Source organism: Sturnira hondurensis, unplaced genomic scaffold (assembly GCF_014824575.4).
Source record: "Sturnira hondurensis isolate 20B ecotype Veracruz unplaced genomic scaffold, ASM1482457v3 Scaffold0016663, whole genome shotgun sequence".
NCBI classification, from domain to species: domain Eukaryota; kingdom Metazoa; phylum Chordata; class Mammalia; order Chiroptera; family Phyllostomidae; genus Sturnira; species Sturnira hondurensis.
This window is the reverse complement of record NW_028089294.1, coordinates 15,971,954-15,996,589: the sequence shown is the minus strand read 5'-3', so window position 1 is coordinate 15,996,589 and position 24,636 is coordinate 15,971,954. Positions and strand designations below refer to the sequence as shown.

Here is a 24,636-nt window from a genome sequence, read left to right as displayed (position 1 = left end):
GAATTTTCTGAGAAAACTAAAAATAGATCTGCCTTTTGATCCAGCAATTCCACTGCTAGGATTATATCCTAAGAACCCTGAAACACCAATCCAAAAGAACCTATGCACCCCAATGTTCATAGCAGGGCAATTTACAATAACCAAGTGCTGGAAGCAACCTAGGTGCCCATCAGTAAATGAGTGGACTCCAAAACTGATACATTTACACAATGGAATTCTATGCAGCAGAAAGAAAGAAGGAGCTCTTGCCCTTTGTAACAGCATGGGTGAAACTGGAAAGCATTATGCTAAGCAATATAAGCCAGATGGTGAGAGACAAATACCATATGATCTCACCTTTAACAGGAACCTAAACAACAAAACAAGTAAGCAAGCAAAATATAACCTACACTGAAATAGAGAACAGGCTGATAGTGACCAGAGGGGAGAGGGGAGGGAATTTCAGGGAAAAAGGGGCAGAGTTTACAGGAACAAGTATTAAAGGACACATGGACAAAAACTAGGGGCATGGCAATGGGAAGGAGGTGGAGAGCACTGGGGGCATGGGCTGGGATGGGAGTAAAAGACAGAAAACTGTACTTGAATCAACAGTTAAAATAAATTTAAAAAAATAATAAAGCCTGTGTAAATCTCAGTTTGGGGAATGGGAATGTGCTCTTAGGTTAAAAGTTAAAGTTCTAACATACTACTTTTTTCTTCTTTTCAGACCAACATATGCTACTCCAAAAGTTCTAGAAAAGGCAGGATTAACCATGAATGATATTGATGCTTTTGAATTTCATGAAGCTTTCTCAGTAAGTCACGTTAAAGAGCTATGATAATAAAAAGTGTGGTCAGGTTTGTGGGAGGGTGCAGGGTGTGGTTAGTAATACGCATAAAGTGGAAGCGGAGCTTTGTCGACGAAGGGCTGATGCTGCTGGCAGGGTGCAGGGGCGCGAATCCAGGGCCATGTGGACAGTGGTGGAAACACACCTTTTGAGGCTCTTGCTTACACGCCCTTCAAAAGCACCAAGTTGTTTCTTTAGAAGATTTTCAGTGAAGACTGATTTAAAAGTTAAAAATTTGCTCAACTTTAAAGTTAGATAACTTGTGTAAAAGAAGACCTCGAGAGACATTGGTGACAACGTCCTTGTTTCATTATTTTCCCTTCTAGGGTCAGATTTTGGCTAATTTTAAAGCCATGGATTCTGATTGGTTTGCACAAAACTACATGGGTAGAAAAGCCAAGGTAAGTTTCTGATTAAAAACAGGCTTGACCTTCCAGAGCATTTCAATATTTGGAGCTTAGTTACCTGCCAGTAAAAATATGAAGTGGAAAGTTTCTCTTATGAAGGATTTCATGTTACATTGATCTTTCTTAATTGCAAAATTCTTTAGAAAAAATCAAAAGCAAAGTTTCAGGTTGTTTTTTATTCTTATTCAAATGTTAGATAAAAAAGAAACAAAACACATACATAAAATTTGGCCCTGGCTGGTGTGGCTCAGTGGACTGAGTGCGGGCCTGTGAACCAAAGGGTCTCTGGTTCCATTCCCTGTCAGGGCACATTCCCTGGCCTGCCTGGGTTGCAGGACAGGTCCCCAGTTGGGATGTGTGAGAGGCAACCGATCAGTGTATCTCTTGCACATTGCTGTTTCTCTCCTTCTGTTCTTCTCTCCCTCTCCTTCTCTAAAAGTAAATAAATAAAATCTAAAAAAAAATTGGGGGCCACTGAGGTAAAATCTATGAAGAAAGACATCCCATCAAAAAATAAAGGAAGAGAGAGAGAGGAAGGAAAATAAATGGACCCTTGGCTTTCAGAATTGACCTAGAATTTTCTTTTGTAGTAAAATAATTTGTGGTGTGTCTTATAGTTATTTCTCTGGTTCTGTTACTTCTTATTACTAAGGGCCTGGTCTAGTTCTTGTTTTTAGTAAACTCATCCTTATATTTGTGTCTGTTTTTATTTGAGCCAGGTTGGAACTCCTCCCTTGGAGAAGTTTAACAACTGGGGTGGGTCGCTGTCCCTCGGACACCCTTTCGGAGCCACTGGCGTCCGGTTGGTCATGGCAGCTGCCAACAGATTACGGAAGGAAGGAGGCCAGTTTGGTTTGGTGGCTGCGTGTGCCGCTGGAGGGCAGGTACGTCACAGAAGCTTCTGGAAAGTCATTGTCTGGGGGAAAAAAACAAGCTCATCCAAGAATGTTTGATTTGGTTTATTTTGAAGCATTTTCAGAACAATATTTCTGATGGCATGTAACCAAAAAAGAAGCAGCCTATTTTGGGGGGGGGGTGGTGGGCAGGTACATCTTTAGTTCTGATAGTCCTTTGGAAAGAAGATGCTATTTAAATCCAAGCTATTTTTTCCTAAAATAATGCTTATATTTTTTGTTTATAAAAGTAGTATGTGCTGTTTATGGCAATTATGGAAAATATAAAAGTATATAAAAAAACTTAGATCACCTATAATTCCCTCACTACTCATTATTCATACTTTGTTTTCTTCTTTAAGAATAAATTTCTATTCATTTGTCTAGTCATTTATCTGTATGAAACTTACCTACAGAATCTCTCCAGGAGATAAACTGTCTTTCTTGAGAACTGAACAGTGCCTTAATTGGAGAACTAATTTACCTCTGGATAATTTATTGCTATTTAACTGAGAGAAATTATATTATTCTACAGATTTTTTTACCTGCTTTATTTGGGGTACAGGAAGGAACAATTTCCTACCCGCTATAGCATTTCATTCTGGGAACAGAATCCAAGGAAAGCTGGCTGTAATCTTTTTTTTTTTAACCTTGATGGAAACATTTGATTTTCCCTTCAGATTACAGAAACTTCCTGTGGCTAATCAAGATAAATAAATAAGATATGTAAAGGTATAAACATTTTACATTTTTAAGCTTCTGTGGCATTTCTTCAGAGCCTTTGAAGAAAGAAGGGGTCATTTATAGCCTGGAACACTTAGACTTCACGATCAAAACCTTTTTTAACCTGGGTAACTTTCTTACAGAAAGCCGCCGTCAGTTAGGGCCCGAGCCCTCCCTCCTCCCTTTCTGTCCCAGACCCAGACGGAGAGACAGCTGGTGCACAGCGCTGCATGCGGGGCCAGCTCAGACAGGCGAACGTTCTCCGTTCTGCAGCGTTCGTTCCCTGCTTTTTTGTCTCGCAAAAAACACAGGGAGTGTAAAAAACACAATACTGAATGCTTTTGGGGGTGAACGGAGAATAATACCTAGTACCTTTTAGAAGGTTATAGTGTAGTGAGGAGAAGGATGATGCATCTTAGAAACCAGACTGCACTTGGCATTGTTCATCAAGAGCCAAACGAGATACGAGCACGACTAGATCAGAGGAGGAATCCATCACTGTGAATCTAGGGCAGGGTTTCTTAACTTCAGCAGCATTAACCTTTTGGGCCAGGTAATTCTCTGTAGTGGGGGCTTGTGCTATGTGTTGTAAGATGTTTGGCATGGTCCCTACCCACTAAATACTAGTAGCAACACTCCCCTTCCCATACACACATAGTTGGGACAAGCAGAAGTATCTCCAGACATTACTAAGTGTCCTCTGGGGAGGGTAAGGAGCAGAATCACCTCTAGTTGAGAACCACCGATCCAGAGCAACCAGAAAGATTTGGGGCATGAAGCCAATGCATTTTAAATAAAGCCAGAGAAGAAAGTTTCTGCCTCGTCATGGGCCTTGCTAGGGTAACCCAAAGTCAGTCAAAGCTTTGCATCCCTGTTCTTTTTGTTTCCTTGTCCCTGTATCAAGGTGTTTCATCATTTGTTTTGAGCTATAGTGTATACAATTGAGGACAGACACCATGTAGCAAGTTTCTTAAATATTTATGAGTATTGCATTGAGCCAAGTAGCAGGGTGTCAGTTAAGCTATTAACTGGTTTGATCACAGTCCAAAAGATAGAATGACTGAATGTCAGATAGGATTTAGATTCATGAAAGTATAAATTTCTATGCTTGGTTTCAGCTAGGGAGGTAACCCGTGCGCAGCACTGTGCAGAGTGCTAGAGAAGGGATTTCTCTACCCTCTTACCTTTGTGGGCCCTCGGGGCACCTGCATCTGAGGAGAGTAGTGAAGAAGAGCCCTCGGAATTGTCTAGACCTGGTTTCAGACCCTGGCCCTGTTGTTTAATAATGTTGAGGATTTGGATGAGTTACTTAACCTCTCAAAGCCTCAGTTTTCTAATCTAGAAATTTACTGTTGTTGGCATTCCTTATATTATGGTTATTTTTGTGCAGCTAAAAAGCCCCCCGTGGCATCTCGTTTAGAGAGCAACCACTTATGGAGCATCTGCCAGGAATCCAGCTCTGCTAGACAGACTGCAGTGTGCACACTGATGCATGGACGTGGATGTGTAGAAATGTGTGCGTGTGTGTATTATATGCTACCTAATTTAGTGCTCACAGAAACACCATGAAGTGGCTACCATGAGCTCCCCTCTGTAGACGGACTTGAGGATCAGAATGGCTTCCCCAGGATCATACAGCATTTGAATGGCAGAGCCAACACCAAACTCCAAAGCTGAACTTTCCCCCTTGTCCTTGGATGCCTCTGTACTGGCTGGACTCCTCGCTCACTGCTCTAACTGAATACTTTCCTTCACAGGGCCATGCAATGATAGTGGAAGCTTACCCGAAGTAATGGATCGAGGAGCGGTGGCCTGCAGCTTCTGTGCAACACTTGCACTAGGCAATGCCATTTCAATGCACCACTAAGTGACATCTGTAGTTTCTAGCACCTCTTAGGAAACCAAAATCTGTGGCCTTCTGCTCAATACTTTGCAATTAAGCCTTCCCAGTGTTCTGAGCTTTCCAGTAATCACGGCTTACTGCTCCTTCAGGGATTTCTTTGTCGCCAGAATCTCACACGTGCTATATTGAAGCATTTGTCTTTGTTCTGTATTTTTATTAAAGACTAAACAAGTGGTCGCAATTTGGGAAAGAGGTTAGCTGAAATTTGGAATCATCTTTGTAACATTTGCAAATTATATTCATTCCTATTTGTGACCTAAAGCTAAGTATTTTCTATAAAATGCAAACCAATGTGCCTAAATTAACTTAATTATGGAAAGGTAATTTGGAATGTAAACATCACTGAAAACTTACAGTAAATATCTAGATACATAAATACTGTGTTGGTTAACCTTAATAAAGTGGAGACGTATTAGAGAACTGTTTGCCTTATTTTATTTTTTGAGACAAAAGGTGGTTCTCTTGGCTTAGGAGCAGGTTTTGCCTTTAAGTCTTCCTTTGTCACTTCTAACCATTTTAGTCCGCCATGGAGCTGCTAGGGACGGGGGACCTGTTTTAGGATGACACCTTCCCTCCTCACCCCTCCATTGCTCAACTAACGTAAGTCTATTTTTTCTTAATTTTAAAAAATATGTTTATTGATTTTAGAGAAAGAGGGAAGCTTCCCATCCGCATTCTGACCAGGGATCGAATGAACCCACAACCTAAAATCAGTAAACGTATTCTCAGGTGAAGACTTAAACCATAACAACAACAAAAACTAATGGGGTAAGACAGTCTTTTCAACAAATCGTGTTGGGAGAGTTGTATATTCACATGCGGAGGAATGAGGTGGGACCTCTACTTTTCAACATATGCAAAAATTAACTCAGAATGAATCAAAGACCTAAATATGAGAGCTAAACTTATAAAACGCTTAAAAGAAAATGGGAAAAGCTACATGACATTGGATTTGGCACTGATTTCTTGGTTATGGCACCAAAAGCACAGGAAAGAGAAATAGGTAAATTGGACTTCATCAAAATTGAAAACTGCATCAAAGGACAGAGTGAAAAGTCACCTTTGGAATGGGAGAAAAGTATATGCAAATCATATATTCAGTAAGGGCTAAATATTCAGGATATTTAAGGAAATCCTACAATTCAACAACCAGAAATAAAACAACTCAATTTTAAAATGGGCAAAGAATTTGAATAGACATTTCTCTAAAGAAGATATACGATTGACCAATAAGCTCATGAAAAGTTGTTCAAAATCACTAATCAATAGGGAAATGCAAATCAGAACTATGATACCACTTCCCACTTTTGCTGGTAGATGTTATGATGCCTACTGTCAGAACACCTGAGGGTAGTAAGTGTTGGTGAGGATGTGGAGAAATGGGAACCCTTGTGCACAGTTGGTGGGAATGTAAAATGGTGCAGCCACTGTGGAAAACAGGATGCCATTTATTCAAAAAATTAACAGTAGAATTACCATGGGGTCCAGCAATTCCATGTCTAGGTGTGCTCATATCTCCAAAAGAATCGAAAGCAGGGTCTAAAGAAGTAGCTATGCATCTGTGTTCATAGTGTCATTCACAGCAGCCCATATGTAGAAGCTGCCCAAATCCCATCAGTACATAAACAAAATGTGCGTGCAGGGTGAGGCAAAGGTGGGTTCAGAGTTCATATGGAGAACAACACAATAATAGACATACGATAGAATGCTTCACAGCCTTACAAAAGAAGGCAATCGTGTCACAGTTACAACAGGAATGAACCTTGAGGATGTTACTCGGACTGAAATAAGCCAGTCGCACGTGCGCGCGAGTGCACACACACACACACACACACACACCCCCCAAATACTGTGTGATTCCACTTATGTGAGGCGTCGAAAGCAGCTGAGTTCACAGAAACATAAAGTAGAATGCCGGTTGCCAGGGGCCAGACGGAGAACGAGTTGTTCAGTGTCTGCAGAGCCTCTGTTTGGAAAGATGAAAAGAAGTCCAGAGCGTAACTGCATGACAGTGTGAATGCACTTAAAACGCCACTAAATGTGTGCTTAAAAATGGTTAAAGTGATCAATTTTATGTGCATTTCCCTGCCGTTAAAAACAGGTTTTAGAAAAAAGGTAAGGGAAACGTTCAGAACAGAGGGTACCTGTGGGTGGGGGCAGTGGAATCAGGCTGGAGAGGCGCACCCAGCTTCAGTGGCGCTCAGGTTCTGTCATGGTTCTGAGGTTAGTCATAGGTTCACCCAACTTTGCACAATTACATACTGTTTCAAAACATTCCATATGTGTAAGAGTAAGCCAAGTATTTTCACTGACATGGTGTGTTGTTTATTATAGATGCCTCCATTCTTAGATAAACTTGCATAATGTTAAAGATCCCAGCTTAAGTGTCTCTTTTTCATGTAAAACTTTAATTAGATCCTCTGCTCCACCAAATAACTTATTTGGGAGTGGAGCTTTTATTTTCCCTCATCCTCTTTCATTTTCATTCAAATTTTAAAAGGTTTGCTTCCCTCTTTGCCCCATCCCTGGCCCACCTTTTTGCTCCTGATGGTCTGATTCTGAGTAAAAGTTCGTGTTCTTCCCATGGTCTATGTAGTTCATTCATTCAGCAAAAATCTATCCAGTGCCTGTTATGTGTCCAGCGCTATTCTAGACGCTGAGGCTACAGCAACCAACAAAACAGACTGAAATTCTTACCCTCTTTGTGTCCAGCTTTCCAGAGAGAAGAATCCTAGTTCTCAGCCCATCTTTTCCCCCACCCTTTCTGAGTTGTACTGATTCCTCCAAGCCTCTCAAGTTCTGGTCTTTCTTGAAGGGTGAAAAGCAGTATCAGGGTCTCCCAGCCTGTCTCAGATTTTAATGGATGGCTCGGAGGTCCCTCTGCTTGTGTCCGCTGTAGTTTATTTGGGACTTGACCTGATACATTCTGCTTTTTCGATGAAGAGGGATCACTGATAGAGAGGAAACAGGAGACTGTGTGAGTAGAAGGACAAAAGTAGTAGAAATACTATTCTGAAACATTGTGAAGGAGAAGCCACATTTAGACGTGTTGGCAATGTTTGTAGCTGCAACCAACTCAGCTAGGAGTTCTTTTTCCTTCCATACTTTATGGACCACCAGTGACCAAACAGAACTGATTCCCAAAGCAGAGCTCCAAATAGGGGGCTCAGAGCTTTCTTGGGGACCCTAATAGAGCCCACACTCCATACAAACCTAAATTCCAGAGGGCATTTTGTTTCTTCACTTGCCAGTTTGTTTTTTTGTTTTTCGTTTTTTGTTTTTAACTTTAGAGAGGAAGGAGGAGGAGAGAGAGAAAGAGAGAAATCAATGTGAGAGAAACATCCATTTCCTCCCACATGCACCCCGACCAGGGACCGAACCCACAACCTTTCGGTTTATGGGAAGGCACTCCAACCAACTGAGCCACACAGTCCAGGCACAAGTTTCTATTTTTAAATATGCAAAATGTTCAACAGAACATTTTAAAAAATCATTTCATTATATTTCTAATATAAAAATGCATGCTTATTTGTAAAAGAATGCAATAGCCATAGAGTGAGAAGATGAAAAAAATCAAGTAAAGATACCCACTATTAATAGTTTGATATCTCTTTTTTTCAATGCATATGTATTTATTTGGACGTGTGGTGCAAAATTGCCCAGTATAATGCTGCTCTGGCCCCTTTTGTTTTACATAGCTGTATAGCTTAAACGTTTTCCATGTCAGGAGGTGGAGCTATACATCATTTCTAGTGACCACACAGCAGTCCTCTGTATCCATACGCCCTGATTGGTGCCTCTCTCTAAGGATGTAAACAGTGCAACGCACATCCTTTGTGCATTTATCTGTTTGCTTGTCCATTACTCCCTTAAGCCATCTCTTCAGAAATGGAATCGCTGCTTGATCTCACAGTTACTTCCAGAGCCCCCTTTTTCGGTCCCTCCTTTCTTTTTGTGGTGAGAGCCAAGTGAGCAAAGGCTTGATGTCATTTCACTTACCAGTTCTGAAGTGCATTTTTTTTTTTACCAGCAGAGCATGCGCTGAGTGTGTGCAGTCGTTTGAGAAGGAAAATGAGAACATAGTTCTACAAAGCATTCTCAGGAGTGTCTGCTGCTTCCAAAGTGTATTGTTTGAATTATTCTGAAACTAATTTCATAAATGAAAAACATCAAGACTGTAAATACTAACGAAGTGATAGTCACATTGAGACATGTCTGTGATGCCAGGGAAACCAGCAAGGAAAGTCTCCCCTGTTTCAGGGGCTGCCTGCCCCCCACCCCAGGGGGGCCGCAACGAGCCCTAGGCCTAGAAACATCCCAACTGCCCTGGTGACTCGATACCTTCTGTTTGAGAGAACGATCGAATCTACTTAGAGAAATGTTTGGGTTGGTTTATAGAAAATTTAAATATTCACACAAATCATTAAGTGAACGTACAGTGTTGGTAAGAAAAACGTTTTCAACAGTATGCAGTATTCATTTTTATTCCAACAGAAAAACCTCCCCATTTCATTTTATAAAAATATTCATGAAATTTGTGATTCGCAAAGATTCATGTATCAAAATTGTTTCATTTATCTAGTTTAAAAGTTCTTTGGAATCCTGTCACTATCTATTGTGAATTCTGTAAATTAATTCAGCTAGATGTCTTGGTGTCTGCTAGAGGCTTTTCTTAAATCTTTATTCTCTGTGTCTAGCCTTAGCTGGATCCTGTCACTTTTAAATGTGTTTGTCGTCTTTTCTCCTACTTTAAAATTTACAGCACCTTCCTTCAAATGTGTTCATGTCAGTGACTCTGTGTAGACGCACAAGTTGACACACAGACTTTTATGTTGATATGTTTAAATCTGAAAGAAAGGGGCTCATCAGCTTCACCTTTTCTTGAACTTTGACAATAAACAAACCAAATTCTGCCTTTCGCCTCTAATGCTTGGAAGATCAGAGTTCCTTTCTTCGGTTAAGCCGTCCTTTCTTCATAACTGTAGAGAAGAAATAATGAGAAATCACTGAGTAGTTAAAACCAGGTTTATCAACTATACCTGTAACATAAACTGTTGGTGAGTTAGAGACTGGGTGAGACCGTTTTACTTGCGATTATTTTAAACTCTGATATCTTGATAATGTGACAGCAATGCCTGGTCCATTCGTTAGAGAGCTTTAGCTAGTCTGACTCGCTCTTCTTGCTGGGCTGGTTTAAGGGCACGACAGGTGAGTGTGGGAGGAACGAGTGTGGCTGATGGACACATAGCCTGGCTTTCCGGAGGGCTGAGCTCTGGGAGCAGGGAAGGGTTCAGGGTGTCTGACTGAAGCCTGTCCTAATGGGTTCAAGGTCTTGGTGGGTTCAAGCATATACCCTGAACTCCCTCGGAGGGAACATGGGGTCTCTGTATGGTTCCCCAGAAGCTCTGGCCCAGTAAAAGGAAAGCTTGCCCCACCTTTGTAGATCGCCCTTCCTCTGGACAACAAGCTCACCAATGCTAATTCCTTCAAAACAAAATTTTTTAAAATTACCCTGGCTGATTGGGCTCAGTGGATTGAGCATCAGCCTGAGGACAAAAGGGTCGCTGATTGGATTCCCAGTCACGGCACAGGCCTGGGTTGTGGGCCAGGTCCCCAGTAGGGGGCGCGCAAGAGGCAACCACACATCGATGTTTTCCTCTTTTTCTCCCTCCTTTCCCCTCTGTCTGAAAATAAATAAGTAAAATCTTGAAGGAAAAACAAACAAGGATTTTTCAGGGTAATTAAATGTCTGGTAGTGTGAAAAGGAATTTTCAGAGTGAACTGAGTCAAGGGCTGTTGGTGGTCAAACTCCCTCCAGCTTTCTGGGAAAGCAACAGCAGATGCTGTTGTATGTGATCGCTAAGGCCTTCACCTTCCCAGCTCATGGAGAAATGTCTACCGTAGCAAAATCTGTTCCCCCCGCTTTGGGCTGGGATAGGTGTATGGAGAGGAGCTTTCTGTCGAGAGCTTTGCCAGGAAGCTGCTCACGCTGCTCACGCCGCTCACGCCGCTTCATCCTCACCTAGCAGCATTTTCGCCTCTTCCTTTGCTGTGTTGCAGGTTGTGGGTTTCATTGGTGGCCTAAGGAGGGGTGAAAAGGCCCAGCTGCAGGGCGATCGTTGCCCACTCGCCTTTGACAAGGTTATGTCCATTTCACATTCTCACCTGCCCTCCTTCGGGGCCTGCAGTAAGGGGGTGCTTTGATCTTAGCTACAGTGAGGACTGTGCCTACTGATCCTATCCTTTCCCACCCAATAGTAATGGGAGGCAGATGGTCAGATGGGGAAACCAGGGATGAGAGAGCCACCGGGAGTCCAGGTTGCGATCGGGAACTGGGGCACCTGATTCTGACTTTCCTGATCGGCTGCTTTCTGCATTGTGGACAGCTGGAGCCTGGAGCATGCTCATTCTAGAAAATGACCCCAGTCTTCTCTCAACCTCTGGGGGTGCCCATCTCCCCAGGGAAAGGCTGTGGGTGACCTGCTTCCAACCTGCTCTCGGGGTGACGAAGGATTTGAAGGCAGCAACTCACCAGGGAGATGGTGGAGTTGGGGGGCTGTGCGCGGCAGAACCGTCTGAGTAAAGCCTGTTGTACCTGCAGAGAGAAATGCCTGGTTGTGGCAGCCGAAGCCCCTGCCTTTGGCTGTGAGTCTGCGGGATGGGGTGGGCAGACTCACTTTCTTGTCCATAAGGCAACCAAACCATAAGATGAAGACACCCTGAAATGAAGGAGAAGGGGGTAAGTGAGTCAAGGAGGAAGGAATCGACCGCAATCCACCCATTCCCTTCCCTCCTCCTTTGCCTCTGTCCTCTCGTCTTACTCGAGTTTCCGTACAGTCAGCATCACTGGGGTACAGGACCCTTTTGGTGCTGGTCTTGCTGCTACAGTTGCAAAGGGACTATCAAAGCGTTGGGTGCTGACAACTCCCTGGCTTCTCTGGCAACACCAGGTATTATTTCACAGATACGAAAACCAAAGCTCAGAGGGATTTGTCCAGTTATCCAGCCAGTCGGTGGAGGAACTGGGACCCAAGCCTATGCCTTCCAAAATTCCTGAGCTATATTTCCTCTGTTCCACCGTGACAGCACCTTGAGAAGGGACTGGCAGTGACTTAGAACATCTACATGGCACAAAGCACAGCCACCTCGTCACCACCCACCTGGGAGGTGTTGAGAATCGTGAAGATGTAGTGAGGGACTGCGGAGTCATCCTCCAGCAGAGTGCCCAGGCCCAGCCCCCAGGTGAGGCCGAAGATGGGTGTGAGGACGAGCAGGGCTTTGATCACCCCAAGAAAGTCTTGGCGCTTCTCCGCCTGGGGTCCCTCTGACAGCGAAGGTCTCAGCAACTTCAGCACGGTCACTGCTAGCACCAGCCCATTCAGGCCCACGATGACCAGCACCGGCCCGGCAAAGGTATAGAGCACCCCTCCCTTCTCATCCAGCCAGCATGCCCTCTCCCCCAGGTATTGCCCCCGAGGCAGGTAGAGGCCCAGGGCGACACCTGCAAACCCCATGGGGCACAGGTAGCCGAGAACCACCATGAGGGAGAGTACTCGGCGCTTGGACAACTGATGGAAGACAAAGATCAACTGGTGGGCCAACATCAGGGCCTGAGCCAGCATCCAGAAAAAGGCAGCCAGGTAGAGGAAATGACAGAGGAAGGCAGCAGCCAGGCAGAGCGGACTTGTGGGCCCTGGAGGAAGCAGTGGGGCTCCCAGGAAGCAGGTGTCTGCGACCAGCAGACAGAGCACCATGTTGAGTAGGGCTGCGTGGCGTAAGTAGGCAACTTTGTTCCGTACCACGACTCTCCACACCAGCCTGTACACACCCAGGCACATGAGCAGTGCCAGAATGGAGGCCCCCAAGCCCACCTGACTCAGCAGATCCAGAGTGCGGTTCTCTGGAACAGTGTGTCGGGACATGAGGATGGAGAAGGCAGTGAGGTGCTGGCAGATGCACTGTGTGGCGGAGCCGGCACTGGCTGGCTGCACCCGGCACCCTTCCTCTGACCAGCCCCCGTTACCCTGGAAGAGATGGTGGTCCCAGAAGACACAGTGAAGGATACTATCTCTGTCCCCAAAGTCCATGATGACCTCTCCCTGGTTGAAGGCCTGGCCACCTGCCATGATGGAGATGCTGAGGACCAGACCAGGAGTGGCATAGAGGGAGTCCCCCAGCCCTTGTCCATAGTTCAAGGGTAGAAGGTGGTCCAGCTTGCGCAGCACCAGGCCAGTCATGGTGATGTTATTGTTACCAGTAACCAGTGGGGCCAGTGAGTGTCTGGGAATCAGTGCCTGCAGTGGCGGCTGAGTGGAGAAGGAGACTCTCCACTTAGCAGGGAGTGTGGGGCTGAGGAGCTGGGTCTGCATCTGCATGTTGGGCAAGCTGAAGGTGAAGGGGTGGTCTTGTGGGTGCAGGCGGCACGCCAGGGTCTCCACAGCCAGCAGGAGGTCTGAGCTCGCCGAGGGTGTCTGCACCTGGGCCGCAGTCCACAGAGAGCTGCTGTCCATGTCTAGGACCTTGTCGGTGGTTTTCAGGAGAGCCTGTGGCGGCCAACAGAGAGGAATGCTAGTGCCCTCAGCACTGAGCCGGGGCACTAGGGTGCATGAGCCCCCAAGCCTACCTTTCCTCATTCACTGCAAGACCCAAGGTTGGAGAAGGAGAGGGAAAAGAAGACAGGCCTCTGAAGGGGGAGTTTCTACATAGGAAGAATGGGGGCACCGTTCAGCTAACCACTGGAGCCTCTTCGAGTATGTGGTCTCCTGAAGCTCATCCCACCCCTCCATCCAACAACTCTTCTTCCCCCTTCAACCCTTGGGGTTGGCCAGGCCCTATGGAGGCCTTCTTCAATTTCTTGACCTCTACTGGTTTAAAAAGCAGGAATGGTAATAGAGAGCACAATGTCCTGAACTAGAGAGGCACGCACATGTCTGTACACCAACACGCGACCCCTCTTCCCAGACATGAGGGGCCTGCAATGTCCTAGCCCCAAGTTATTCTTTTGGCTGCAGCCTAGTGCCTATATTGAGTGCTGGTTTAGGGGAGTCCAGTAAAGCCAGTTGTGTCTGAGTATCTTCTAGCAGACGCTTGTGTGTGCATGGGTGTGTATAGGGGGAAGTCATGTCATATCTACATAGCTGTGTGTGAACGTATGCCTCTAAACTCACGTCTGCACACACCGTCCTCAATCTCGCATGTGTTCTCAACATCAAGCCTTCTCCACATTCCATGGCCTTAGACACTGGTGTCTAAGAGGAGAGGTAGACCACGGGAATGATCTGTCGTCTGACAGCCCCTGGTGATGTCAGAGGGACAGAAGTGCCCAAAGGTGAAAAACTAGCCTCCTCTACCCAGCTGGCACCTGCTGTGGCTCAGAGACTTTACCTCCAGGGCACTGCGGTGAAGCTGTATTCCGGTGTCTGCCACCACCTTGGCCAGGTATGTCATGGTGCCCAGCAGTGCCAGCAAGTCAGAGGGCGAGCTCACCACCGCTGTCTGCTCCAGCAGCTCTGCCAGGCTCTGGGACACCTCTTCAGCAGGGCAGCCCTGGCCTGCCCACAGCAGCTGAGATAGACAGGACAGCAGTGGGGCTGGTGAGGGGGGGTGAGTCCGCACCAAAGGGGCCACCTCTCCCCCATCCAACTCGTTCCTCCCCAGAGCCACACCCCTCCCAGGGGATCAGGGAGCAGAGAACAGAGTGAGCCCTGTGGATAGAGCTGACACCCATGGTAGTGGCAGGGATCCTAGATAGGGAAGGTTTGGGGATAGCACCTTCACTGCCACGAGAGTCCTGGCCACTCTCAGGCCCCACTCCTACTTCCTGGCTCTGCTAGGGCTTCAATTCAGAGAAGCTGAGCAACTTCTGGGCTGGGCCTCAGGAGGAAAGGAGTCTAGGGCTGGGTCCCGACCGAGGAAGGGGCAGGTTGTGGAGGGAGTAACATGCGGGCCGCGAGGCCAGGAGCTCTACCTGGGCTCTCTGAAGCAAGGCATGGAGCCCCGTGTCTGTGCAGCTGTCATGGATGGGCCCCCAGACCCCACTGGGCCCACACGTCCTCCTCACCACACCCGTCCTGTTCACGGGACATGGGGCCTGTGCCACATAGCCAGCCTTGGTGACGTTCCAGGCAACAACCGCAGAGTCCTCAGGACAGGTCACGTCTCCATCTGAGGAGTGACATCAGAAGCCGCAGCTAAGCTGAGCCTTCCCTGGGGTGGAAGCCCAAAGCGGGCTCTGGAGTTTGGCCACGGTGCCCAGGCAGGGGGTGTCCAGGGAGAGCTCCCAGGGCCAGCTGGACCATAAGCCCCACGTACCCTGGATGATGGTGACGGAGATTGGGACTCTGAGAGGGGTCAGTCCTGGGCTCTGCAGGTCACAAGTGTACGTGGTGTCAGCTGCAGGGCAGTGCTGAATGGCCAGCACAAGGCACTGCTCACTTGGCTGGCTGGATAAGGAGGCTGAGGGTGAGATGGCAGAAAGGATACTGTCGGTTACTAGGCCAGGAGCCAACCCTGAACCCAGCAGGCCCCAATTTGCTGGTTCAGTTTTTCTAGCAATTTCAGAAGTAGATTAAGCAGTGGGCAAAAGCAGAGTAGTATGTGGGCATCAAATCACTGAAGGCAGAGCTGGGATTTGGGGGAAGGCCCCCAAGTGTCGCTAACTAGCCTGGGGACTTTAGGGACAGTTTCCTTCTTTGTAAAATGGAACTATCACTAAATGAACCTTGGGGCGAGTAACGAGATGTGTGGCTAAAAGCATTCAGCAGGACGCTATCTACGCCCATGCGGTTCTTACCGTATTGATGGAATTGGGATTGCTCAATTCTCAATTGGAAAGAGAATTTCAACTGACGTGCCACAGGATTTTTTAAAATACATGTTACCTGACTAGTCGGGGACCCTGACCTCTTTTCCTTTAGATTGTCAAATAAAAAATGACAACAGCCAACACTACAATAGCTGTCTGGTGTGAATGAATCAAAATTATACCCATTTTTGCCCTGACTGGTGTAGCTCAGTGGATTGAACGTGGGCCTGAGAACTAGAGAATCTCGGTTCTATTCCCAGTCGGGGCACATGCCTCGGTTGCAGGCCAGTTCCAGCAGGGGACGCATGAGAGGCAACCAGACATTGAGATTTCTCTCCCTCTCTCCTTCCCTTCCCCTCTAAAGATAAATAAATAAAAAATTTAAAAAACATTAAAAAAATTATACCCATTTTTTGTCAGATCGCAAAAAATATATATTTTTTGGTGTGCTGCAGAATTTTAGTAGTTTGTTTATGTGTGCCACAAGATGAAAAAGGTTGAAAATCACTGCTCTGTTAGGTAAAAAACTGTGTTGGACTTGGACTTGAACTCCTACATTGAACTGTGCCTCTGCTTCAATGAGTCGGAGAAGACAAGCTGCCCCCTCCTCTTCCCCAGACAGCCGGCCCATTCTCGTACCTTCACCGCCCTCTCCAGGGCTCCAGGAAGCCTCGTAGCCCAGCAGCGTGAGGGGGATGCAGCAGCTCAGCTGGAAGCCGGGGGAGGTGGCACAGGAGAGGGAGAGCCGGTCTGGAAGTCCAGTGACATCCGCCGCCTGCAGGGGCACCCTCACCACCTGGTACAGCTCCCATCTGAATCCCTGGGCCTCAAAGCAGCACACGTACTCACCTGCAGACACAGGGCCTTCTTAGTCTAGGCTCTGCTTAACCACAGCAAGAGAGATCCCTGCCCCCAGAGGATTTCTAGGAGGAAGAAGAGAATAGAAGAGGCTCCTGACCCTTGTTTTTTAGCTCGTGGCCATGAATTCTAAAGTGAACCTGTCTCACCCTGATCGTGTGGCTCAGTGGGTTGAGCACCGTCCCGCAAACCGAAAGGTCACGGGTTTGATTCCCAGTCAGGGCATGTGCCAGGGTTGCAGACTTTGTCTCAGGTTGGGGCACAGATGAGAGGCAACCAATAGATGCATCTCTTGCACATGGACAATTCTCTCCCTCTCTTTCTCCTTCCCTTCCCTATATCTAAAAATAAATAAAATATTAAAAGAAAAACAAATAAAGTGAACCTTTTCCCCTCCAACAGATGCCCTTCCTACACCATCCCCTACCGTTTCAACAGCTGGAAGAAAAGAACTTGTCTGTTCTCACTTAAAATCGAGACCGTATTTTCAGCATTCTTCCTTTATAAATCTTCATTTTAAATTTAGCCTTTATTTAGCTTTTAAATAAAGACTTTACTTCCCCAAAATAAATAAGCAGAAAGATGAAAAGGGAACAGAAAAGGAGAGAATAAAGGAAGGAAGAAGGAGAAGGGGAGGAGGAAGCGGAAGGGAAGAGAGAGGAGGAGGGGAGGACAGGCCGCCACCTTCCCACTTGTGGGAGATGTTGAAGATGCTGAGGATAGTCTGGCCTTGGCTAGAGGTCAGGGAAACCTGTGTCCCTGGCTGCAGGAGAATGGGGCTCCCTGTGCGGCGCTGCAGGAACCAGCTCAGGTTGGTGGTCTCCTGGCTCGTGAAGAGGGTCAAATTCAGCATGTCGCCAGGCATCTGCAGCCAGGAGTTCAGGTTCAGGGTGCCCGGGACTGAAAGGAAAAAGGGGACAGGGGCTCACTGCAGCTGGAACGCGTGGGCCCCCACGCAGCTAAGCTGTGGCACTCCCCATCTTTGGACTCCTACCCCTCCTCGCTCCCTCCCCACCTAGCATTTTTTATTTTATTTCCTCCCTGGAGGGGTGTGGCTGCTGTGGTCCAGCCTGGAAGACCCATCTGTCACCAGAAACCAAACAGGGAACCTTTTTGACCTATGACCCAGTGGGGAAACTTTCTCTCCTTGTTGGGGAGGGGGGGGGGTGTCTTCAGAGCCCTGTTGCTCATTAGTCTCACTAGTCAGGTCCCGAGCTGGGAGCCTGTGATCTGCTGTGATGGCTGGCATCTTCTCCCACCCAGAGGAGCCTCTGGGCTTGGGCCAGCTGGCAGAAATACAGGAGTCAGCGAGGAAAAAAAAAAAAAACCCACAGGGAAGGTTTCTTTCACTTGGGCCCAGTGGTTGCTGAGTTCTCCACTCTCCTCACCAGGTGGCAGCAACTGGCAGTACCCAGCTTCCGGAGAGCTGAGGACAAGACAACTGCAGGGCTGGTGGTTGTAGGGGGAATGGCAAGAATCATGATGGGAGCAGACACTGGCATTCCACTGGTATCCAGGCAGGCAAGCACAGTAGGTAAACCCATCGGGCTTGGTGGTGCACTCTGTGACAGGGAAGGGAGCCAGAAGGGGGCAGGCTGCCTGAGAAGGCCACCTTGGCAGGACCAACCACCACCAGATGCCCGAGAGGTCTGGGGCTGGGTGTCTGGAGCAATCCCAAAGTCAAGGGCACAGCCTGGACTGCCTCCTCAGCTAGAGTTCGATGCAGCGGAGATCATGCACTCCCAAAGGCGCCTGGGGTCGGGGTGAGAAGTCCAGGTTCCCCACCACCTGCCCCTTGGGCCCTCTGTCCCAAGATGGGGACATGAAGCAGGAGGGGAAGGGTCTGTCTGGTAGGAAAGTGAGGGAGGGGCTGGGCCACGCAGACCCTCCAGGAAATGGAGAGCACAGCAGGCAAGCTGGCTGCCAGGGAGCTGGGAGGCCCATATTCCCTTCGCTCTGAGCCCTCTTCTCATGCCATTGGTGCCCCAAGAGGCAGGACCCAGTGGAGTTCCCCCTACCTGTTGTGAGGCTGAGGCCAGTGAGAGTTCTTGGGGAAGAGGAAGCCGGGGTGGGGGGCAGAGTCAAGGGCCTGGAGAGAGCGGCCAGCCAGATCTCGCTGGAGACGTCCAGCTGCACATAGATGGAGGCCAGGACCGATTCTACAGGAGAAGAGCTGGCGCTGGAGAGGAGGGGCCCAGAGGCCGTGGGCCAGTTCCCATGCCCAGCTGGTCACTGCCAGGACCCCGGAGCAGGCCCCCCTCCCGTAGCCCTTCCAGGCACAGCCAGGACTCAGGGACAGTTACTCCTCATCTAGCTGCGGCACACCCGCTTTCTGTCACCCTCCCAACAACCCCCATCTCACAGACGAGGCTCTCAGGGACGGAGGAGTTTCCCAAGGCCCCACAGCTGGAGACAGGGCGGACGGGCCAACGTGGGTCTGGTCCTCTCCTTCCACCTGCAGCCTTTCCCAGGGCTCTCTTCCTGCCCCACTCCCTGCTCCTGCTCCTCTTCTTCCATCCACTCACCGCCTGCTCCACTCTCGAGGTCCAGTCGCTGCCCAGACTCCCCTCCTGCCAGACTGGGTCCCTAGAACAGAGCACAGAGGAGAGACCTCTGAGGAGAGGCTGGCCCCAGGTTTCTGTCTGGGACACCTTCTTCCCCAAGTGGCCCAGGGGCCAGCCTGGCGAATCTGTTGGCATGACATAGTCTCTTGGAAGGGCCTCCTTTTAAAATTATATTTTTATTTTTTGCCTGGAATTAATCAGGAGGGGGAAGTAGGCTTCTGGCAGCAGGTTCAAGAGATGCAGCTCCAGGGACCCGCCAGAGCCTGAACCCAGGAGCCAGGCACACCCTGGAGAGTCAACATACTTTGCTTAATTCCTTCCTGAGTTCCCCGGTCCCTGGGCCTCTAGGCTAATTGAAGTGGCTGGGCCTGCTGCTCCAGGGGGAGGGGAGGGCTGGTCACAGCTGGCTGGGGCCCAGGGGCTTGGGAACTTCTCTTCCCTCCATAGGGCCTGCCACTGGGGTGAGCAGAGGCAGTCTCCCGCAGCCCTTGGTTCCTGGAAACTGTTCCTCACCAACTTCCCTGATGCTCAAAATTGTGCGTGTATGTGGATATCAAGCTGAAAACAGGGATACAGATGAGGATGTGGATGGAGACAGAGGCAGAGAAGCCACGTGGGAGCAAACATGTATAAAAAAGTACACTCGAGACTCGAGTCTCGGCTGCCTTCCCTCAGATTCTTTCCTCTCCTCTGTGCCAATAGTCCCCAAATCCTGGAAGTTTCTTTTTTCATGTTTAAATTGCAAGCTTGACTGGAAGTGCAGCCGGTGTCCCCAGGATTCCCAGGGACTCGAAGGAAGAAACGAAGCTGCCCCCACACTCTGGAATACAGACTGAACTCTCGGAGACCTTATAATAACCCAGCCTCTTTTTTTTTTAAGTCCTTTCCCCTCCACCTGTCATTTCATCCCACACCTTTACTGCCTCTCACACCCGATGTCCTCATTGTTGCCTCTGCAGACCCTCCTGGGGCCCTCACCCAAGTGTTACTCACAGGTTGGGACACGGGGGTCCCTGGGGATCCCACCAGGGGCAAAGTCATGGCCAGCAGGAGCACGGGGGTGGCTGAGCAGACCATGGCTGGCGAAGCAGTCCTGCAGAGCCCTTCCCTCTGCCGCAGGATGCAAATTTCCTGGAGAGGAGCTGGGGGCAGGGCACAGGTGGGATGGGAGGGAGCAGTGGAAGGGAGCCGGGGCCCAATTCACAGAGGAAGTGCTGCCACCCCAGACCCAGACAGTGGGCGTCCAGATCGCTGTGCGAGCCCACCTGGAGCCCACCCGCCCCGCTGAGAGTCTGCCCAGATTCCCCCTGGGGTCTGGACCGAGCAGGACTAGCGAGCAGGAGAGGATTTAGGGGTCCAAGGTCACAACCAGCAGCAATGTGTCAGTAGGTCAGGTTCAGTCACATCGCCGAGGATCCGGGAAAATCTGGATTCTTTGGAGCTCCCAGGAAGCTGGATCATGGGTCACAGAGTCACGGTTAGAAGAGACAGACATGAGAGCTGATGGCTCTCCTCAGATACTTTCCAGACAGAGACTTCAGTGTAACAAAAGATCTGGGAAAATACTAGGAGAAATTACCCCGTAATTTCACAAAATAATTTTGAAGTGAAGAAGGCATTTCTGAACAAGACATGAAACCCAGAAGCCAGAAAGGAAATAAATTAGACATTTGAAAAAGATGTAACTTTGTGATGAGAAGGCAAAGGCAAAAGACAGCCTCTTTGTAGCTGGATGATTGCATAAGGGGCTATTCTTTTTATTTTTTTAAATTTTTCAGTTACAGTTGACATTCAATATTATATTAGTTGCAGGGGTACAGCCTAGTGGCTAGACATTTATATAACTTTTAAGTGGCTACCCTGATAAGTCTGGTACCCACCTGGCACCCTACACAGTTAGTACAATGTTGCTGGCTGTGTTCCCTGTGCTGCACTTTCTGTCCATGTGTCTAATTTGTAACTGTCCCTTTGTACTCCTTAATATCTTCACCTTTATCGCCCAGCCCTCGAAGCCCCCTCCCACCTGGTAACCTTGGTACTTTGTATCTATGAGTCTGTTTCTGTTTTGTTTATTTTGCTTTTTAGATTCCACACATATGGAAAATCATATGATATTTGTCTTTCTCTGTCTCACTTATTTCACTTACCATAGTACCTTCTAGGTTCAACCATGTTGTCACAAATGGCAAGATTTCACTCTTTCTTAATAGCCAAGTAATATTCCATTGTATACCCAGAAAAAGTCCAGCCATTGTTAATGTAACAAGAATAGTTTGTGTGACATCAATGTAACCTGGCAGCCAAGGAGAGTGGACTGGAAAGCACATGCGTGAACAATGACGACTTCATTGTACTAGTCGGTGGGGGCAGTAGATGCCATTGAGAGAACATGTGTCCTGTGTGTTTCATTCAAATGACTGAGTGAGTAGAGCAATGAATCGGCATCAGATTTCACATTAAACTCGAACATTCCTTCACGGAAACCATTCAGATGATTCAGAAGCCTTTTGGCCATGAGTGCAGGGCAAATAAAAGTGTGGTGCAAATGCTTCCAAGATGGTCAAGAATCTGTTGACAGTGATCCACGTTCTGGAAGGCCTGCCACAAGCTGATCGCCTGAGAATGTTGAAAGTGTACAGGCTACAATCAGCAAAGACTGGGGAATGACAGTGTGAGAACTAGAAGCTGATCTGGGGGTTCCAGAAACTACTGTGTCCGAGATTTTGACTCAGGATCTTGGCATGAAACGTGTCGTGGCAAAATTTGTTCTGCAGCTTCTGCTACCAGAGCAGAAGGAACATCGTGCTGCAGTTGCTAATGGCTTGATCCAAACCACTACCAACAAACCAGAGTTCCTCAAGGAAGTCATAACTCGGAAGGGACTGAGGTGTCATTGTCCTATGTACAATGCATCTCGTGTCTTGTATTTTCAACAAACGTCTCTATTTTTCATATCACATGTCTGGATATGTTCTGGACCGGCCTTATGCACTACTGATAGTGCTGCAATGAATAAAGGATGTACATGTCTTTTCGAATCAGTGTTTTGGAACTCTTCCAATAAATATCCAGAAGTAGAATTGCTGGATCATAAGGTAGTTCTATTTTTAAGTTTTTTTAAAGTATATTCTATTGATTATGCTATTACAGTTGTCCTTTTTTCTCTTCTTTATTCCCCTTCACCCTGCAACAGCCTACCCTCCAACATTCCCCCACCCCCCCACCAACTTTGTTCATTTTCATGGAGTGTACACATAAGTTCTTTGGCTTCTCCATTTTCTATACTGTTCTTAACCTCCCCCTGTCTGTTTTGTTCCTGCTAAGTATGCTTCTTATTCCCTGTAATTTTCGCCCCATTCTCTCCTCCCACTTCCCACTTCAGGGTCACCCCCACGCTGCGCTGTGATGCCGTATGTGGAGGAGGGGTCTGAGAGGGAACAGTGCCACTTGCTTGGCTCTCACCCTGCTTTCCATCACTTCCCCTGCTTCCCACAAGCAAATTGGGCCCTTCTGGTGCTGATTCTCAGGTGGGTGGGCTTGTGTATGTTCTAGGACCCTGTGGGTTTCTCCAGTGAATTCTCCTGTGAGGCTGGTAGTTTCTCCCGCTACTTCAACCCCCACAGGTGTTTTCAGTCAGAAGCTTTGAGGCTTTACTTCCCAGCACTGGAACTGGGTTGCATGGTCTGTCTCACTCCCCAGTTGTTCCTCCTGGTTTATCCACAGGGAGATGTGAGACCATCTGCTCCACCAGCCCTGCTGCCTATCTCCGCCCCTCCTACTGGTCTGGATGAGTGTTTCTTTATCTCCTTGGTGGTCAGATGTTTTATTTCCTGGCACTTCTGGTTGCTTTTTGTTTTTAAATTGGTCGTTATCCTTTTGGTTGTGTGAGGAAGCGAAGTGTTTCTACCTACTCCTCCATCTTGGCTGGAACTCCCTCTATTTTTAAACTTTTGAGAGAACTCCATATTGTTTTCCATAGTGGCTACACCAGTTTGTAATTCCGCAAACAGTGCATGAGGGTTCTCTTTCTTTCACATCCTACAAACACTTGTCATTTGTTGATTTATTCATAGCCATTTTGACAGGTGTGAAGTGATATCTCATTGTGATTTTCATTCGCATCTCTGATGATTAGTGATGTTGAGCATTTTTCCACTTGTCTATTGGCCTTCTGTGTGTTCTCTTTGGAGAAGGGTCTATTCAGGTCTTGAATTGCTTTTTTGGTGTTATGTTGTATAAGTTCTTCATACTGAGTATTTTGGATATTAACCCCTTATCAGATATATACTGGTGAATATCTTCTTCCATTTGGTAGGTTGCCTTATTGTTTTGTCAATAGTTTCCTTTGCTGTGCAAAGCCTTTTTAGTTTGATGTAATCTCATTTGTTTTTCCTCTGTTTCCTTTGAAAGGGCTAATCTTCTTAACGTAAGAATTTTTTATTTTACACATCAGTAAGATAGAAAATAAGTAGAAAAATAGGACCGGGCAGCTTACTGAAAAAGAAATAGTTTGATAGACATAGAAAAATAGCCAATTCAAGATATAAAAAATGCAAATAAGGAAGAAGAAAATACTCTGTCAGCTGCCAATTACCAAAAGACGAGATATGGATGATGATCAGCTGGGTGGAATCTGCTTGGGCGGGAGCACACAGAGATGTGTAAGGATGTTCCAGGAAGAGTCGTTGTGAAAGCAGGTGAGTTATGTCCCTTCCAGAAGCACAGGCTAAGTAAATATGGGCTTTCCCAACACCATAGCACTATGGGGGGCAAAATAGTGAAGTAGCTCTAAGAGACCTTAAGTAATATTTGTATTAAATGAATAAAGAAATAAGTGAAGTACATCGAGACCTTAACAGTGGTTGTCGTTAGGGTAATGGGTGACGTGGGCTATGCAAGAATTCACAAAGAGAAGAAAGTGTAGAAAATAAAGTTTTTATTCACTGTCTAAGAAAGGAGAGGGGCATGGTGTGGAGAGACACACAGCATGGGAGGTGGGGCTTTGAGCTTTTATTGAGTTATCATAGGATTAAAGGGGGGCATTGTTGTTGGGGGCATTATAACTTGAGGCTGCAGTTTCTTCCGATATTACCTTCTGCCCATGGCTGTAGGGAGCAGTTAATCATGTTCTGGTCTAGCTTTCCAGTAACTTCCAGTCCCGGGGACAGAAGCTCAGAAGAGTAGGATGGCATCGTGTTTAACAAGGTCACAGGTCTGGTCTGCAAATGGTACCACAATAGCAAATGGCGCTGACTTTATCTTTTCCATTGTCACTAAATGGTAGGATTTGTACCTTTTTCTTCTTTTCCATATTTTTCCACTTTGTATTCTATGATGAGAAAAAAACCTTAATAAAAATGTCAAGTCTCAACTTCTTTCTCATACACCAACCAGGTTCAGAGTCCTTCGGCTGGGTCCAGGTGTCCCTAGTTGACAGGAAGTAGCCACGGGGCTGAATCAGTTCTCTGGCCTAGGGTGGGGTTCAGACAAACAGGTGCTCATTGCTGCCACCTACCTACTCCCAAGTCCAAGGTCAACCACAAAGCTATTGACCTTCGTCTCTCTAGATACAGAATGGCATTTAGGGACCAATGACTTTTTACCCTGTTGACAGCTTCTCTGAGCAAGTCGCACCCTGGTGCAAGAAGGTTTCTTTC

The 24,636-nt window shown here is 47.3% G+C and overlaps 2 protein-coding genes across 3 annotated transcripts in view; one reads left to right on the top strand and one right to left on the bottom strand.

The window, feature by feature from the left end:
- The window catches only part of HADHB (hydroxyacyl-CoA dehydrogenase trifunctional multienzyme complex subunit beta), a 36,096-nt gene extending 30,923 nt beyond the window's left edge, over positions 1–5,173 (top strand). For both annotated transcript variants that reach the window (XM_037066764.1, XM_037066763.1), the window contains exons 13-16: positions 707–794; positions 1,154–1,228; positions 1,954–2,118; positions 4,608–5,173. In XM_037066764.1, coding sequence (XP_036922659.1) covers positions 707–794; positions 1,154–1,228; positions 1,954–2,118; positions 4,608–4,643 — 364 coding nt within the window. In that variant the 3' untranslated portion in view covers positions 4,644–5,173. The remainder of the gene's footprint in view (positions 1–706; positions 795–1,153; positions 1,229–1,953; positions 2,119–4,607) is intronic.
- Positions 5,174–9,407: 4,234 nt separating this feature from the next.
- Positions 9,408–20,056, bottom strand: ADGRF3 (adhesion G protein-coupled receptor F3). Its single transcript, XM_037066867.1, has 14 exons — positions 19,973–20,056; positions 18,941–19,001; positions 18,434–18,574; positions 17,804–17,977; positions 17,100–17,315; positions 16,197–16,406; positions 15,065–15,208; positions 14,721–14,917; positions 14,138–14,317; positions 11,914–13,296; positions 11,431–11,472; positions 11,286–11,348; positions 10,776–10,834; positions 9,408–9,732 (listed from the first exon to the last, which is right to left on the bottom strand). Exons 1-14 carry the CDS (start codon positions 20,054–20,056, stop codon positions 9,711–9,713), a joined length of 2,976 nt encoding a protein of 991 aa, XP_036922762.1. The 3' UTR covers positions 9,408–9,710.
- Between the last annotated feature and the right edge of the window lie 4,580 nt (positions 20,057–24,636).